This window comes from Cololabis saira, chromosome 5, assembly GCF_033807715.1.
Source record: "Cololabis saira isolate AMF1-May2022 chromosome 5, fColSai1.1, whole genome shotgun sequence".
NCBI classification, from domain to species: domain Eukaryota; kingdom Metazoa; phylum Chordata; class Actinopteri; order Beloniformes; family Belonidae; genus Cololabis; species Cololabis saira.
In genome coordinates, this window is record NC_084591.1 from 1,260,412 (window position 1) to 1,280,386 (window position 19,975).

The following is a 19,975-nucleotide window of genomic DNA, read 5'->3' on the forward strand; positions in this document are numbered from 1 at the left end:
GAAAGTAGGAACTATCAAATATGGACCAATCAGATGAAGGGGGGGCGCTTTTTGGCGTCTAGCGTCGCCACGGTAACACTTTTGACTGAGAACAGTAATGCGCGTAGTTGCAGGATGGAGACGCACATTTTGATGTATAACACACCTGGGTGCACATTACGGTTCGGGCCGTATTAACTGTCAAAGGAATGGCATAAATTGCGCCAAAAATTACAGATTAATTCAAAATGGCCGACTTCCTGTTGGGTTTGGCCATGGTGCCAAGAGACTTTTCTTTAAGTTGTGACATGATACAGGTGTGTACCGATTTTCGTGCATGTACGTCAAACCGTATTGTGGGGCTTGAGGAACAAAGTTTTCTAGGGGGCGCTGTTGAGCCATTAGGCCACGCCCATTAATGTAACCATTATCACATTTTTCACCAACGTTTCGGGGGAAAAAGGACGTCATTTTGTCAGAAGAAGAAAAAGAAAAAAAAGAAAAACGAGAAAAAACTAAAAAAATGCTACAGATACAACGTTACTACCTAATGCTGGATTAAAGTACAACAACAACGTTACTACCTAATACTGGATTAAAGTACAACAACAACGTTACTACCTAATGCTGGATTAAAGTACAACAACAACGTTACTACCTAATGCTGGATTAAAGTACAACAACAACGTTACTACCTAACACTGGATTAAAGTACAACAACAACGTTACTACCTAATGCTGGATTAAAGTACAACAACAACGTTACTACCTAACACTGGATTAAAGTACAACAACAACGTTACTACCTAATACTGGATTAAAGTACAACAACAACGTTACTACCTAATACTGGATTAAAGTACAACAACAACGTTACTACCTAACACTGGATTAAAGTACAACAACAACGTTACTACCTAATACTAGATTAAAGTACAACAACAACGTTACTACCTAATACTGGATTAAAGTACAACAACAACGTTACTACCTAACACTGGATTAAAGTACAACAACAACGTTACTACCTAATACTGGATTAAAGTACAACAACAACGTTACTACCTAATACTGGATTAAAGTACAACAACAACGTTACTACCTAACACTGGATTAAAGTACAACAACAACGTTACTACCTAACACTGGATTAAAGTACAACAACAACGTTACTACCTAACACTGGATTAAAGTACAACAACAACGTTACTACCTAACACTGGATTAAAGTACAACAACAACGTTACTACCTAACACTGGATTAAAGTACAACAACAACGTTACTACCTAACACTGGATTAAAGTACAACAACAACGTTACTACCTATCACTGGATTATTACAACGACTACCTGCTCGTAGGCCATGAACTTGATGGCCGTCTCCGGCGCGATCTTCAGGACGTTGATTCCGTTCCCGCGCCACAGCGAGCTAACGCCGCCCTCGTTGATCATGTGGGCGAAGCCGCCCAGGATGGAGACGCGGTTGCTGCTGGACGAGTGAACCTGCGGCCCAGAGAGGACTGGTAGTTTAGTTATTACAAGGAGTATTTAGAGGATTTTATTCATTTACTTTATTCTAATGATTATTAATAATATTATTTTACTTATTTATTTTATTTTAACCTAATGATGATTATTAATATTATTTAATTATTTTATTTATTCTAATGATTAATATTATTTTACTTATTTATTTTATTTTAACCTAATGATTATTAATATTATTTTATTAATTTAATGTATTCTAATGATTATTATTATTTTATTTATTTTGATTCTGATTATTAATATTATTGTAATATAGTTATTTTATCTATTTATTTTATTTTCATCTAATGATGATTATTTGATTCTGATTATTAATATTATTTCATCATAATTACTTTACTTATTTATTTCCATCTAATGATTATTATTATTTAATTCATTAATTTTATTCTAGTGATGATTATTTCTAATCATTATTACTATTACTGTACTTACTTATTCATTTTAATTCTAATTATTATTTTGCTTATTCATTTTATTTTAATCTAATAATGATTACTAATGTTATTTTATTTATTTATTTTATTCTAGTGATTAATTTGTTTATTTTGATTCTAATGATTATTAATATGATTTCATTTTATTATAATTATTTTACTTATTTATTTATTGTCTAATGATTATTAATATTTTATATATTTTTATTCTAATGATTATAACTATTATTTTATTTATTTATTCATTTTATTCTACTTATAATTATTTTACTTGTTTATTTTAATCTAATGATGATTATTAATGTCATTTTATTCATTTATTTTATTCTAGTGATTATCATTTATTTTGATTCTATTTATTTTATTTATTTCATTCTAGTGATAATTATTTTATTTATTTATTTTATTCTAATGATTATTACTATTGTTGTATTAATTCAAATATTTTATTCTAATTATTATTATTTTACTTATTTATTTTAGTGATCGATTGTTCAGTAACCGAAATTGTTCGGCCGAAAATAGCAAAAAAAAAAAAAAAAAAAACACTTTTGGTGTTCGGTGGAATAAGTGAGGAAAAAAACAAACAATTAATAACGGCGTGTTTAGATGACACAAAAGAAGTGGATAAAACAAAATAAAGAAAAAGAAAATCAATCCCTTTCCCATATTAATACTTGTATGGGAAAGGGATTGATTTTCTTTTTCTTTATTTTGTTTTGTTCGCTTCTTTTTGACTTTTTTTACAATGCACTTTAATGCACTAAATGCATTTTTTTTGCTTTAAGGCCTATGTTACAGTTTTTCAGTTATAGGCCTAATGTAAGCTCAAAGATGGTCGAAAAATGTATTTTGCTAATTGATTTATTTTAAGTTATTGTGCTTTGTTGGTATAATGTCTGCTGAAATATTTAAAAAATGCTGGGAAATGTTCAGTTGTTCATGTTCAATAAATATTTCTACCTTGTAATTTTGTAAAAGATTTTTTTCTTTGAAAAGCCTAAAGCACATTATTTGATTTATGCAATGGTGAAAAAATTGGCAAAATAAATGGAAAAACCATGAGAAACCATGTTCGGTATTCAGCCAAGTGTTGATTATTAGTTTTGGTTTCGGCCACAAATTTTCATTTCAGTGCATCACTAATTTATTTTATTCTGAAGATGATTATTAATATTATTTGTCACCTGCATCAGGACTTTGAGCCGGTCCAGCGGCGCCGTGCACGTGCGCGACGTGGCGCCGGCGCCGCCTCCGGCCACCAGGTGTCGCCACCACATTCCCGTCTTCTTCTCCTCGACCGTGAACTCGTCGGGAACCAGCAGACTCTCGCCCACGTCCAGGATCTGTGGAGACAGGAATTCTGGGATTTAAATCTTTGAATTATTATTTACTTATTTATGACATTTCATTCTAATGTTTAGTGTTGTTATTTAATGTGTTTATTTATTTGATTCTAATTATTATTATTGATTTATTTTGATTGATTATTATTTTATTTATTTAGTTCTAGTGATTATTATCATTTCATGTATTTATTTTATTCAAATTATTTATATTTAATGATTATTATTATTTATGTATTTCATTTTATTCTAATGATTATTTCTATTTTATTCAAATGGTTATTATTATTTCACTTATTTATTTTATTGTATTCTAATGATAACTTTTATCTAATGATTATTAATTTTTCTAATGGTTATTATTTCATGTATTTAATTAGTTTATTTTAATGATTATTATTTCATTTATTTTATTCTAAAGGTTATTATTTGTATTTATTTTATTCTAATGATTATTTGTATTTTATTCTAATGGTTATTATTTGTATTTATTTTATTCTAATGATTATTTCATGTATTTTATTCAAATCATTATTATTATTATTATTATTTATGTATTTCATTGTATTCTAATGATGATTCTTATTTTTATTTGATTCTAAGGGTTATTTTATTTATTCATGCATCTTATTTTATTCTGACAATATTTTATTCTTATGATTATTATTTCATTTATTTATTTCTAATGGTTATTATTTTATTCATTTTATTCTAATGGTTATTACTTTATTCCAACGATCATTATAATCCTGATTGCCTCCAGTAGAGGATGATTTATTATTTTATTTTTATTCTTACATACTGATTCCCGCTTGGAATTCTTATTTTTTCCCTTTTTTGTGTCAAGTTTTAAGCCTGGACTTCTAATAACTTTTGAATGCACAGTCAATTTCAAAACGGATTTTCTTTTCTTAAACAGCTAGCTGGTTTTTTCTCTCTAAAGTTTCATTAGTCACATGACTCACGTCATGAATCATTTATGTAGAGTTAGAGACTAAATAGTTATTGTCAAAAGTAGATTATTATCACCTGTTAATGGAGTTTTCTCAATCACAAAAAATAAATTAAAGGCTTTTTCAAAGAAATAAAAGGTTGTTTTTTTTTTTCTTTCTTTCTATTTTTTCTCAACAAAATTACATATTGTTTTTTTCTTCTCTCTTTCGATATTTAATGGTTTGCATTAATGCATTTATGCCACGTCCTCGGCCGTTAATACGGCCCGAACCGTAACGTGCACCCAGGTGTGTTATACATCAAAATGTGCATCTCCATCCTCCATCCCATTTTATTCTTTTATTCTTTTATTTCTGTATTTTACCGTGGAGTGCCTCCAGTACAGGATGATTTATTATTTTATTATTTTATTCTTTTATTTTACCGTGGAGTGCCTCCAGTACAGGATGATTTATTATTTTATTATTTTATTCTTTTATTTCTGTATTTTACCGTGGAGTGTCTCCAGTACAGGATGATTTATTATTTTATTTTTATTCTTTTATTTTACCGTGGAGTGCCTCCAGTACAGGATGATTTATTATTTTATTATTTTATTATTTTATTTTACCGTGGAGTGCCTCCAGTACAGGATGATTTATTATTTTATTATTTTATTCTTTTATTTCTGTATTTTACCGTGGAGTGCCTCCAGTACAGGATGATTTATTATTTTATTATTGTATTATTTTATTATTTTATTTTACCGTGGAGTGCCTCCAGTACAGGATGATTTATTATTTTATTATTTTATTCTTGTATTTTACCGTGGAGTGTCTCCAGTACAGGATGATTTATTATTTTATTATTTTATTATTTTATTCTTTTATTTTACCGTGGAGTGTCTCCAGTAGAAGATGATTTATTATTTTATTCTTTTATTCTTTTATTTCTGTATTTTACCGTGGAGTGCCTCCAGTACAGGATGATTTATTATTTTATTATTGTATTATTTTATTATTTTATTTTACCGTGGAGTGCCTCCAGTACAGGATGATTTATTATTTTATTATTTTATTCTTTTATTCTTGTATTTTACCGTGGAGTGCCTCCAGTACAGGATGATTTATTATTTTATTATTTATTATTTTATTCTTTTATTTTACCGTGGAGTGCCTCCAGTACAGGATGATCTCGGGGATGTTGTCGGCCGAGTGCAGCAGCTGATAATCCCGCCACTCGTTCCAGTCGATGCTAACGCTGCCGCTGCTGTCCCTGCTGCGGGAGGACACAGTGATGCATTGTGGGTCGGCGGACGGACACAGTGATGCATTGTGGGTCGGCGGCGGCGGGAATCGGAGCGGGCGGACGGACGGCGGAGCTACGCTGCTACTTACGACAGCACCGGGGCCCAGATGTGGCCCCTCCGGACCCTGAGACACAAACAGACACACAGACAGTGTTAAACTGGGGGGATTTTCAAAATAAGAGCTGCTACTGATTTATCTCATTCTAATGATTATTATTTTTATTTATTTTAATCTAATGATTATTAATATTTTATGTATTTCATTCTAATTATTAATTTTATTTGTTTATTTAATTCTAGTGATTATTATTGTTCTACCTTATTTAATTCTAATTTTTATTGTTATAAATGTATCTATTTTAATGGTTATTATTCCATTTATTTATTTTTTTCTAATGATAATTTAAATTTTTGTATTTATTAATTTTATTCTAATGGTTATTTTATGTATTTATTTTATTGTAATGACTATTAATATTATTTTATTGTAATGATTATTATTTTATTAACTTATTTTATTTGTATTTATACATTCTACTTTATTCTAATTATTATTTATTTATTAATTTTATTGTTTTATTTAATTAACTAGGGATTATTTTCGTTCTATTTTATTTATTTCATTCTAATTTTGATTGTTAATTTATTCTAATGGTTATTTTATGTATTTATTTTATTGGATTCTAATGATAATTAATATTATTTTATCGTAATTATTATTTTATTTATTAATTGTATTGTAATGGTTATTTTATGTATTTATTCATTTTATTGTAATGATTATTATTATCTTATTGTAATGATTATTATTTTTCATTTATTTATTTTGATTTTTTATTATTGACTTATTTTATTCTAATGATTATTATTTTATTTGTCTTTTATTCTAATGGTTATTATCTTATGTACTTCAAAATAAGAGCTTTTACGGTGTAATACAGCTGTAAATGGGAGAACTGAAGTGGGATTTTCAAAATAAGAGCTTTTACGATGTAATACAGCTGTAAATGGAAGAACTGTTAGGTGGGATTTTCAAAATAAGAGCCTTTAGGGTTGTTTCTACCTCTTGAGGATCTTGTCCGCCTGCTCGGCGGTGATGCTAACGCCGAGGTCCCGGAGCGACTGCACGACCTCCTCGGAGTCGATCCGGCCTGCGAGACGCCGGCGGGGTCAAAGGTCAAAAGGTCCCGAAGGGTCAAAGGTCAGATTTGTTAAAAAAAAGAGGGTTTTTTTGCGGTTACCGTCGTTGTTGCGGTCGAGGCTTTTGAAGACGAGCCGGAGCTTCTTCTCGTCGTCGCCAAGGTAACGGGCAAATTCCTGGAAGTCCAGCTGTTCGTCCAGGTCCTCGGCCGACGCCACTTCCTGGAAGTAGACGGGGGACGGAGTGAGACGGACGGACAGGAAGGACGGAGAGGAAGTACGGAGAGGAAGTATGAAGAGGAAGGATGAAGAGGAAGTACGGAGAGGAAGAGAGGAAGTACGGAGAGGAAGGACGGGGAGGAAGTACGGACAGGAAGTACGGACAGGAAGTACGGACAGGAAGTACGGAGAGGAAGGACGGAGAGGAAGGACGGAGAGGAAGGATGGAGAGGAAGGATGGAGAGGAAGGACGGAGAGGAAGGACGGGGAGGAAGGACGGAGAGGAAGTACAGAGAGGAAGGACGGGGAGGAAGTATGAAGAGGAAGTATGAAGAGGAAGTATGAAGAGGAAGGACGGAGAGGAAGGACGGAGAGGAAGTACGGGGAGGAAGAGAGGAAGGACGGACAGGAAGTACGGAGAGGAAGGACGGAGAGGAAGGACGGAGAGGAAGGACGGAGAGGAAGTACAGAGAGGAAGTACGGGGAGGAAGTACGGAGAGGAAGGACGGAGAGGAAGTATGAAGAGGAAGGACGGAGAGGAAGAGAGGAAGGACGGAGAGGAAGGACGGAGAGGAAGTACAGAGAGGAAGGACGGAGAGGAAGAGAGGAAGGACGGAGAGGAAGGACGGAGAGGAAGTACAGAGAGGAAGTACGGGGAGGAAGGACGGACAGGAAGGACGGAGAGGAAGTACGGAGAGGAAGGACGGAGAGGAAGGATGAAGGACGGAGAGGAAGGACGGAGAGGAAGAGAGGAAGTATGGAGAGGAAATCCACTGGGAACGATTGTGTGTACATACTACTAGACTTATGCACTTGTTGATTTGTGTGTCTTATATTTGTGTGTTGGATTTGCGTGTGCAGAAACGGCTCCTACACAAACACATGGTTATAAACGCACAACGCTATAGATACTAGGGCTGTTCGATTTTGCTCAAAAATAAAATCTCGATTTTTTTCTCTCAAAATCCGATTTTCGATTACGATTATTTTGTGAATTGACAAAAGGCAAAGAAATTATTTCAAATATGCTGTTTTTTTATTGAACATTTGCCACATTGGGCTTTAAGTGCAAACTTTGCTCTTATTAAACCAAAAATAAATGAATAAAGTGCAAAACTCTGTAAAATAAGTTGAAAAAAAGTTTTAAAAAATATAATAGAATATAAAGTTTTATCTCTGAAAAAAAAAATCAGCAAATCAGCACTTGCAAACATACAGTAAGTTATATTTCCAATTAAATAAAACAAGACATTTTCTAATTAAACTAAACTGGGTCTTTGCATGCTAAATAATAATCAACCCATGAAGGAGGTAGAGGTGTGTGATGTCACTCATTACATTTGATATTCACATTTGCAAGTTTTTTGCTGGAACACGAGCCGGTCTAGCGGTGGCATGTTAGTTTATCACCATGGTTACAACGGCCCCTCCTACACTAAAGAGCCTCTCCCATGTTAGTATATCACCATGGTTACAACGCCCCCTCCTACACTAAAGAGCCTCTCCCATGGGGCACTGGTCGCAGGTATTGAGAGGTATTTCCATCAATCATTAATATGGTATCAATCATTAATATGTGTGCAGACAAGGTAAAAAATAAATAAATAAATTAAAAAAAAAAAGAAAAATCGATTTTCACGTTTTAACATCGTTCTAATTACATAATCGCGATTACGATTTAAAATCGATTAATCGAACAGCCCTAATAGATACTAGTACGCACAGATCAAGTAGTATGTATGAATAAAGCAGTATGCACAAATGTAGTACGCACATCAAGAAGTAATCTAGTAGAATGCACAAATAAAGTAGTATGCACTAATATAGTAGTATGCACAAATAAAGTAGTATGCACTATCGTAGTAGTATGCACAAATAAAGTAGTATGCACTAACCTAGTAGTATTGATCAAGTAGTATGCATGAAGCTAGTAGTATGCATGAATCTTTTTTTTTTTTTTTTTAAGATTTTTTTGTGCTCTAGTGGCCCTTTATTGAGATGCAGACTGGAAAGGGGTAGAGAGAGAGAACGGGGAAGACACGCAGCAAAGGTGCGCGGGCTGGATTCGAACCCGCGACCGCTGCAGGAGGACTGTAGCCTCAGTATATGAGCCGCCGCTTAACCCACTGCGCCACCGAGCGGCCCAAGTAGTACGCACAAATCTAGTATGCACAAATAAAATAGTATGCAGAAATAAAGCAGTATGCACTAATCTAGTAGTATGCACAAATAAAGTAATATGCACTAATCTAGTAGTATGCACTAATCTAGTAGTATGCACTAATCTAGTAGTATGCACTAATCTAGAAGTATGCACTAATCTAGTAGTATGCACAAATAAAGTAGTATGCACAAATAAAGTAGTATGCACTAATCTAGTAGTATGCACTAATCTAGTAGTATGCACAAATAAAATAGTATGCAGAAATAAAGCAGTATGCACTAATCTAGTAGTATGCACTAATCTAGTAGTATGCACAAATAAAGTAGTATGCACAAATAAAGCAGTATGCACTAATCTAGTAGTATGCACTAATCTAGTAGTATGCACAAATAAAATAGTATGCAGAAATAAAGCAGTATGCACTAATCTAGTAGTATGCACTAATCTAGTAGTATGCACAAATAAAGTAGTATGCACAAATAAAGCAGTATGCACTAATCTAGTAGTATGCACTAATCTAGTAGTATGCACTAATCTAGTAGTATGCACAAATAAAGTAATATGCATGAATCTAGTAGTATGCACACATTTAGTAGCATGCACTAATCTAGAAGTATGCATGAATCAAATAGTATGCATGAATAAAGTAGTATGCACAAATTCTCCTCCCTTTTCTCCCTTTTCTCTCTTTTGTCCATGTTGCAGCATCCTTTGCCGGACACCGGAACCTGCAGGTGGTCGTGGGTGGCTTGTAGCTTGCATTACGGAGCACAAGTCTTTCCCTGACCCTGCACCCCAACCTGGGACTTACTGATTGGGCCGGAGCTTCAGGAGCTGCGTGCTGGCCTGCGGTCCCCACCCCTGGTCATCCCGTTGCTGCTTCCACCTGCCTGCTGTGCTGTTGCCGTCCCTGACCCACCAGTCTGGCCCTCGGCAGGAGGGTCCCCCCTGATGAGCCTGGTCCTGCTCAAGGTTTCTTCCCTCCTAAAGGGGAGTTTTTCTTGCCACTGTTTGGCTTAAGGTTTTTCTCCCACTAGGGGAGTTTTTACTTGCCATTGTTTATGTAATAATTGCTCGGGGGTCATGTTCTGGGTATGGGTCTCTGTAAAGCGTCTAGAGACAACTCTGTTGTATTAGACGCTATATAAATAAAATTTAATTGAATTGAAATCTAGTATGCACAAATAAAATAGTATGCACAAATAAAGCAGTATGCACTAACCTAGTAGTATGCACAAATAAAGTAATATGCATGAATCTAGTAGTATGCACTAATCTAGTAGTATGCATGAATCAAATAGTATGCATGAATAAAGTAGTATGCACAAATCTAGTATGCACAAATTAAGTAGTATACAGAAATAAAGCAGTATGCACTAATCTAGTAGTATGCATCAAGTAGTATGCATTTAGCTAGTAGTATGCTTGAAGCTAGTAGTACGCATATGATAAAATCCACCATCCCCCCTGATATTTTTTTTTACAACTCGAGTACTGCCTGTGAGGAAGGTTTTTTGTTCCCTGTGGGAGTTTTTCTGTGTTTTTCTATCAAACTACGCCTCGTTTTGCCTAAAGTTTAACCCGGTTTGGTGTCGTGCGATTGGGTTCAGAGAGAACGACCCATGTTTAGACGTGTTAAAGAGGTAAAGGCACATATTTGTTTTCTTTATTATTGTAATCTGTGCTTTAAATAAATCTGGCAATGTTTATTATAAAACAGACTGATTTATTGCTTGTGTAGTTGAAAAATACATGAGAACAGGACCTTGAAAAAAATAATCGCATATTAAATGGCAATCGCAATATTGAGGAAAAAAATCGCAATTAGATTATTTTCAAAAATTGTTCAGCCCTAGTACGCATGAAGTTAGTAGTATGCATGAAGCTAGTAGTATGCATGAATCAAGTAGTATGCAAAAATCTAGTATGCACAAATAAAGTAGTATGCACTAATCTAGTAGTATGCATGAATCTAGTAGTATGCATGAATCTAGTAGTATGCATCAAGTAGTATGCATGATTCTAGTAGTATGCATGAATCAAGTAGTATGCATCAAGTAGTATGCATGAATCAAGTAGTATGCATGAATCAAGTAGTATGCATCAAGTAGTATGCATGAATCAAGTAGTATGCATGAATCAAGTAGTATGCATCAAGTAGTATGCATGAATCTAGTAGTATGCATCAAGTAGTATGCATTTAGCTAGTAGTATGCTTGAAGCTAGTAGTACGCATGAAGTTAGTAGTATGCATGAAGCTAGTAGTATGCATGAATCAAGTAGTATGCAAAAATCTAGTATGCACAAATAAAGTAGTATGCACTAATCTAGTAGTATGCATGAATCTAGTAGTATGCATGAATCTAGTAGTATGCATGAATCTAGTAGTATGCATGAATCAAGTAGTATGCATCAAGTAGTATGCATGAATCAAGTAGTATGCATCAAGTAGTATGCATGAATCAAGTAGTATGCATGCATCAAGTAGTATGCATGAATCAAGTAGAATGCATGAATCTAGTAGTATGCATGAATCTAGTAGTATGCATGAATCTAGTAGTATGCATGAATCTAGTAGTATGCATGAATCTAGTAGTATGCATCAAGTAGTATGCATGAATCAAGTAGTATGCATGAATCAAGTAGTATGCATGCATCAAGTAGTATGCATGAATCTAGTAGTATGCATCAAGTAGTATGCATGAATCAAGTAGAATGCATGAATCTAGTAGTATGCATGAATCTAGTAGTATGCATGAATCTAGTAGTATGCATGAATCTAGTAGTATGCATCTAGTAGTATGCATGAATCTAGTAGTATGCATCTAGTAGTATGCATGAATCAAGTAGTATGCATGAATCTAGTAGTATGCATCAAGTAGTATGCATGAATCTAGTAGTATGCATGAATCTAGTAGTATGCATGAATCCCCCCCACCAGGAAGTAAAACCCAAACAGCTGTAAAGGACTTTCATCCGTTCATCCTCACTAACACGTTCATCCTCACTAACACCGACTCCATCCATCTCGTCGTCATGGCAACGCGTCCAGCCCAGGAGTTTGTGGCAGAGGAGGATGAGAAGGTCCCGGGTCATGTTGGTGGTCCCCGGGTCCGGGTCCTGGTCCAGGGTCTCTGGTGTTACCGTGGCGACGGGCCGGCAGCAGACTGCAGCAGAAACCACTGCAGAGACACCGGCAGCAGCCGGCCAATCAGAGAGCCCCGTGCTGCCGGCAGCAGCCGGCCAATCAGAGAGCCCCGTGCTGCCGGCAGCAGCCGGCCAATCAGAGAGCCCCGTGCTGTCGGCAGCAGCCGGCCAATCAGAGAGCCCTGTGCTGCCGGCAGCACGGGGCTCTCTGATTGGCCGGTTTCTGCAACGGGAGGACGGGTGCATGCAGCTGGAGGAGGATGAATCTGCTGAGTCATGATTGCTGAGTCATGCCTCCCTCTCCCTGTAGCCACTCACTGGTTGTCATGACAACAACACTGTCAGCATCCACAGACTGGACCAGACTAGTCTAGACTAGGGGTGGGTTAAAATATCGATATATCAACATTTTATCGATGTGTGTAGGAACGATTATTGATACATAAATCCAATTATCGATTTAAAAAAAAAAAAAAAAATATATATTTTTTTTTTTTTTTTTTTTTATCCCGATTTTCCCGATCTAGTCTAGACTAGACCAGTATGGGCTCAAATTAAAGCCATAAGTATTTTGTATCTGTAAATAAACTTTGTACTAGTAGAAATATTTTGTGCATGTGAAAAAAATATTTGCACTTGCAAAACATATTTGTACTTCTAGATACAAAGCTACAAACTTTTTTTTACAAAAGCTACAAACTTTTTTTACAAAGCTACAAACTTTTTTTTACAAAGCTACAAACTTTTTTTACAAAGCTACAAACTTTTTTTACAAAAGCTACAAACCTTTTTTACAACTACGAGTTATGGTAGTGTTTTGACGTGCCAAAACTAAGAGCCAATCAGGATCTTTGGCACGGGTTTCAAAGCGTTTCTGGAGAGCCAATCAGATCATTGCATCTCCTACTGACGTTGCCGCCATATTGGATGTTCAAGACTGTAAACTAATACAAGTAAATGGACTTATTTTCATAAAGCGTCTTTCTACAAAGAAATGTACGTTTTACGTCTCATTTATTCATTCACACACGCACTAATATACTTGGAAACAGTTAGGCTCCAAATATAATATATTTAATTTTCTCAGATGGCAAAAATAAGAACTTTATTGATCCCACATAGGAGTAATTCATGTTATATCAGCTATAGAGAACAAGGTAGTGCCGAAAAACAATATATATGCATGAATCAAGTAGCATGCATGAAGCTAGTAGTATGCATGAAGCTAGTAGTATGCATGCATCTAGTAGTAGCATGAAGCTAGTAGTATGCATGAATCAAGTAGTATGCATGCATCTAGTAGTAGCATGAAGCTAGTAGTATGCATGAATCAAGTAGTATGCATGAATCTAGTAGTATGCATGAATCAAGTAGTATGCATGAAGCTAGTAGTATGCATGAAGCTAGTAGTATGCATGAAGCTAGTAGTATGCATGAATCAAGTAGTATGCATGCATCTAGTAGTATGCATGAAGCTAGTAGTATGAATGAAGCTAGTAGTATGCATGAATCAAGTAGTATGCATGAAACAAGTAGTATGCATGAAGCTAGTAGTATGCATGCATCAAGTAGTATGCATGAATCAAGTAGAATGCAGATTAGACAAGATTAGACCAGATTTCTTTTAAAAAAGCTACTTTAAACAAGAAAACACGTCACAGTGACGTCACTCGGGCTTGTCCCGTTCTTCCTACACGGTCTGTATCAGTTCAGGAGGCGCGAAGAAGAAAGAAATAAAGAAAGAAAGAAGCTTTTTCCCCAGTTATCTCCCCCCCTACGCGCATGCGCACTCACCCGGCCCGGGTGGGGGTCCCGGTCCCGGTCCCGGTCCCGGTCCTGGGGGGTCCCCGGGTCATGCTGATGCATCGTCTGGTCCACGGGAGAGCCGGCTACCACGTCACGTGGCCGCCATTCTCCCCCTCCACTCTAGAATAAAAAAGATCCAAAACTAAAAAAAAGATTCAAATCAGCAAAAACGGGAAAATAAAGTTAAAATCCCAAAAACTTGAGTTTTATTCCGGCGTTAACTCGCTCGTCTGTTTTGTCTCCGTCAACAAAAGAAACTAAAAAAAAAAAAAAAAAAAGCCGCATCCTCTCGCGAGATTTGGGCATCGCGTCTCCCTGCGGCTGCATTTCACTGTAAAGTGAAATTTACAGTTTTTAATTTACATTCGACTATCTTGTCCTTTATATATATATATATATATATATATAGATAGATAGATAGATAGATAGATAGATAGATAGATAGATAGATAGATAGATAGATAGATAGATAGATAGATAGATAGATAGATAGATAGATAGATAGATAGATAGATAGATAGATAGATAGATAGATAGATAGATAGAGAAGTGAAATTTAAGGGATTTTCTATGTGCCAAAATTAAATCAATAAATACATTCTTAATTAATTAAATGTGCCATGAATGAATTAAAATGGGAATTAAATATGTCATTCATTAATTAAATGTGTCATTCATTAATTAAATATGTCATTCATTGAACTTTGGGAACCATAGATGAACATTTTGACGGATGAAAGTGGGATTTTCTATGGAGGATTTTTTTGTGCCAAAATTAAATAAATAAATACATTCTTAATTAATCAATTAAGTAATTAAATTTAATATTAATATTTAATATTAATTAAATGTGTCATGAATGAATTAAAATGGGAATTAAATATGTCATTCATCAGAATCAGAAATCAGAAAAGGGTTCATTGCCAAGTTTTCACACGAGGAATTTGTGATGGTGATTGCTGCAACACAATACAATTATAAAAACAAATATATAACAGATGAAATAAAATGTATAAACAATAAAAAGTATAAACAATAAAAAAAATGTAGAAATGTACAAAATGAGGTTTTAATTATATTATATATATTATATTATATTATATAATTTTCATTAATTAAATGTGTCATTCATTCATTAAATATGTCATTCATTGAACTCTGGGAACCATATATGAACATTATGACAGATGAAAGTGCAAGATTTACCTGAAAATAAATCTTTTTATTTATTTTTTATTTATTTATTTCTGTTTAATTTATTTATTTTATTTATTTAATTTTTTCTCCCTGATTGGTTAAGTCAATATAATTATTTATATTTCAATTGAAAATGGTGCAAGCTAAGTGTATGTGGGTCTATGTATGTATGCGTAAGTTTGAAAAACTAAAAAATGACAATAAACATATTGTGAAAAAAAAGTGTAATTCATTAATTAAATGCTGAAATAATTAATGAAATACTGAAATAATTAAATATTTTTTTTACTTAAAATGGATTGTATTTTAATTAATTAATGACATATTTAATTCTAATTTTAATTCATTAATGACACATTTAATTAATTAATTAATGATATATTTCATTTCCATTTTAATTCATTAATTATGTATTTTTTTATTTAATTTTGGCACAAAAAAATCCTCCATATAATTCCAGTCCTTCAATTACATCAATTCTACCCTGCATTTACCAAAATATAAGAATGATATAGATGTTAATTGTTCTTTTTGCCAAAGGCATCCTGAAACATATTCTCATTTTCATAATTTTAATCACAAAGATAGTGACGCTTTCTTTTTTATAATCAATCAATCAATCAATCAATCTTTATTTCTAAAGCTCTTTACAACACACAGGGTGACCAAAGTGCTTTCCATTAAAATCCACATTAAAACAAAACAATTTAAAAACAACATAATAAAACCATTAAAATTAAATTAAGAATATATCACATCAATACTATGTATTAAAAGCCAGTCTAAATAACCAGGTTTTCAGTCTGGATTTAAAAACCCCAAAGTCAGTGATGGTGCGCATTTCTGGGGGCAGTTTATTCCAGTTTATTCCAAATCTGTCTTTATTTTGAGCAAAGTTTCACATACATAAGTGCAAATTCACCCACAGAAAAAGACTGAACTCTTTATACTCAAAAAAGAACTTGAACAATAAATGAAGATGATCTAGTCATCGAAAAACACAAAGACACAAAAAACCGTCGGCTTCTGTAAATCACTGAATCTGTTAACACGAAACTTACTCGAGCACATTATGCTGTTTTTATTTGTATTAATTTATCTTTTTAATTTACATTCGACTATCTTGTCCTTTATATATGTATATATATATATATTTTTTCTTTTCAATTTGGTGTTGGAATCTACCTGTATTTGTATTTTGCCTTTGATCTTAATCTTTCATTGTATTTCCAGATTTAAATAAAGAAAAAAAAACCTGCATCCTCTCACGAGATCACGGTTTCGTTTAACTGAAAAGTGAAATTTAAGGAATTGAAGACGCCAGTCGGGAAATTAAAAAACAAAAAATACCGGGAATATTACTTAAATTCGCCACTATGAGTTGAAAGATCTCGATTAAAGCGAGAAAAATGGTAGATAAAAGTCTTAACTTAAACTGCACGACTCACTGGCGACACCCAGTGGCCGAATGATGGAATTACAGAATTACAGCTTCTGTTCCGTTTGTTTTGAGTTATTTTTTAGCATACTACTTGATTCATACATACTACTTGATTTGTGTGTACTACTAGATTTGTGCATACTACATTTTTGTATACTACATTTGTGCATACTAGATTTATGCATCCTAGATTTATGCATACTAGATTTATGCATACTAGAGTTGTGCCTACTAGATTTATGCATACTAGAGTTGTGCCTACTAGATTTATGCATACTAGAGTTGTGCATACTAGATTTATGCATACTAGAGTTGTGCCTACTAGATTTATGCATACTAGAGTTGTGCCTACTAGATTTATGCATCCTAGATTTATGCATACTAGATTTATGCATACTAGATTCATGCATACTAGAGTTGTGCCTACTAGATTTATGCATACAAGAGTTGTGCCTACTAGATTTCTGCATACTAGAGTTGTGCCTACTAGATTCATGCATACTAGAGTTGTGCCTACTAGATTTATGCATACTAGAGTTGTGCCTACTAGATTTATGCATACTAGAGTTGAGCCTACTAGATTCATGCATACTAGAGTTGTGCCTACTAGATTCATGCATACTAGAGTTGTGCCTACTAGATTCATGCATACTAGAGTTGTGCATACAAAATGTATGCATACTAGAGTTATGCATACTAGATTCATGCATACTAGAGTTGTGCCTACTAGATTCATGCATACTAGAGTTGTGCCTACTAGATTCATGCATACTAGAGTTGTGCCAAGGCAAACAGCGCTTTTGGCAGACTGTATGACAGAGTCTGGAAAAACAAACACCTGAAGAAGGGCACAAAGATCAGTGTGTACAGAGCCGTCGTACTCACCACCCTCCTGTACGGCTATGAGTCGTGGGTAACCTACCGCCACCAACTACGACTCCTCGAACGTTTCCATCAGCGCTGCCTCCGCACCATCCTCAACATCCACTGGAGCGACTTCGTCACCAATGTTGAGGTAACAGGCGGAGATCAGCATGGAGGCCATGCTGCTGAAATCTCAGCTACACTGGGCAGGGCATGTCTCCAGAAGGGAGGATCATCGCCTACCCAAGATGGCCTTGTATGGCGAACTCTCCACCGGCCATCGTGACAGAGGGGCACCGCAGAAACGCTACAAAGACTCTCTTGAGAAGTCCCTCGGTGCCTGCCACATTGACCACCACCAGTGGTCCACTCTCGCTGCTGACCGTGACGCCTGGCGCCGCACCGTCCACCAGGCTGTCACCGCTTTTGAGGACTCCCGCACAGAGAACCTGAAGGAGAAACGCCGCAGGAGGAAGAACCTGGAAGCCTCAGCAGCTGTACCGGACGTGACCTTTGACTGCAGCCGCTGCGGCCGCACCTGTCTGTCCCGCATCGGGCTTGTCAGCCACGAGCGTGCCTTCATAAAATCTTCGATCGCGAAGCCAAGCCAAGAGAGAGTTGTGCCTACTAGAGTTGTGCATACTAGAGTTGTGCCTACTAGATTTATGCATACTAGAGTTGTGCATACTAGATTTATGCATACTAGAGTTGTGCCTACTAGAGTTGTGCCTACTAGATTTGTGCATACTAGAGTTGTGCCTACTAGATTTGTGCATACTAGAGTTGTGCCTACTAGATTTGTGCATACTAGAGTTGTGCCTACTAGATTTATGCATACTAGAGTTGTGCCTACTAGATTTATGCATACTAGAGTTGTGCCTACTAGATTTGTGCATACTAGAGTTGTGCCTACTAGATTTATGCATACTAGAGTTGTGCATACTAGATTTATGCATACTAGAGTTGTGCCTACTAGATTTGTGCATACTAGAGTTGTGCCTACTAGATTTATGCATACTAGAGTTGTGCATACTAGATTTATGCATACTAGAGTTGTGCCTACTAGAGTTGTGCCTACTAGATTTGTGCATACTAGAGTTGTGCCTACTAGATTTATGCATACTAGAGTTGTGCCTACTAGATTTATGCATACTAGAGTTGTGCCTACTAGATTCATGCATACTAGAGTTGTGCCTACTAGATTTCTGCATACTAGAGTTATGCATACTAGATGTATGCATACTAGATGTATGCATACTAGAGTTGTGCATACTAGAGTTGTGCCTACTAGATTCATGTATACTAGAGTTGTGCACACTAGATTTATGCATACTAGAGTTATGCATACTAGAGTTATGCATACTAGATGTATGCATACTAGATGTATGCATACTAGATTCATGCATACTAGAGTTGTGCCTACTAGATTCATGCATACTAGAGTTGTGCATACTAGAGTTGTGCCTACTAGATTCATGCATACTAGAGTTGTGCATACTAGGGTTGTGCCTACTAGATTCATGCATACTAGATTTCTGCATACTAGAGTTGTGGCTACTAGATTCATGCATACTAGAGTTGTGCCTACTAGATTCATGCATACTAGAGTTGTGCATACTAGGGTTGTGCCTACTAGATTCATGCATACTAGAGTTGAGCTTACTAGATTCATGCATACTAGAGTTGTGCCTACTAGATTTATGCATAATAGAGTTGTGCATACTAGATTTATGCATACTAGAGTTGAGCCTACTAGATTTCTGCATACTAGAGTTATGCATACTAGATTTCTGCATACTAGAGTTGTGCCTACTAGATTCATGCATACTAGAGTTATACTAGATTCATGCATACTAGAGTTATGCATACTAGATGTATGCATACTAGATGTATGCATACTAGAGTTGTGCCTACTAGATTTATGCATACTAGAGTTGTGCCTACTAGATTCATGCATACTAGAGTTGTGCCTACTAGATTCATGCATACTAGAGTTATGCATACTAGATGTATGCATACTAGAGTTGTGCATACTAGAGTTGTGCCTACTAGATTTATGCATACTAGAGTTGTGCCTACTAGATTCATGCATACTAGAGTTATGCATACTAGATGTATGCATACTAGAGTTGTGCATACTAGAGTTGTGCTTACTAGATTTATGCATACTAGAGTTGTGCCTACTAGATTCATGCATACTAGAGTTGTGCCTACTAGATTTCTGCATACTAGAGTTATGCATACTAGATGTATGCATACTAGATGTATGCATACTAGAGTTGTGCATACTAGAGTTGTGCCTACTAGATTCATGTATACTAGAGTTGTGCACACTAGATTTATGCATACTAGAGTTATGCATACTAGAGTTATGCATACTAGAGTTATGCATACTAGATGTATGCATACTAGATGTATGCATACTAGATTCATGCATACTAGAG

At 35.2% G+C, this 19,975-nt stretch overlaps 1 protein-coding gene across 1 annotated transcript in view; it reads right to left on the minus strand.

Annotated features, from left to right (window-relative positions):
• The window catches only part of LOC133443653 (calcium-binding mitochondrial carrier protein SCaMC-2-like), a 32,178-nt gene extending 17,911 nt beyond the window's left edge, over positions 1-14,267 (minus strand). Inside the window, exons 1-7 of the mRNA XM_061720758.1 lie at positions 14,018-14,267; positions 6,795-6,915; positions 6,617-6,704; positions 5,642-5,677; positions 5,411-5,522; positions 3,153-3,311; positions 1,331-1,483 (exon numbers count right to left, since the gene is read on the minus strand). Of these exons, the coding sequence (XP_061576742.1) occupies positions 1,331-1,483; positions 3,153-3,311; positions 5,411-5,522; positions 5,642-5,677; positions 6,617-6,704; positions 6,795-6,915; positions 14,018-14,089 (741 nt within the window). The 5' untranslated portion in view covers positions 14,090-14,267. The remainder of the gene's footprint in view (positions 1-1,330; positions 1,484-3,152; positions 3,312-5,410; positions 5,523-5,641; positions 5,678-6,616; positions 6,705-6,794; positions 6,916-14,017) is intronic.
• Between the last annotated feature and the right edge of the window lie 5,708 nt (positions 14,268-19,975).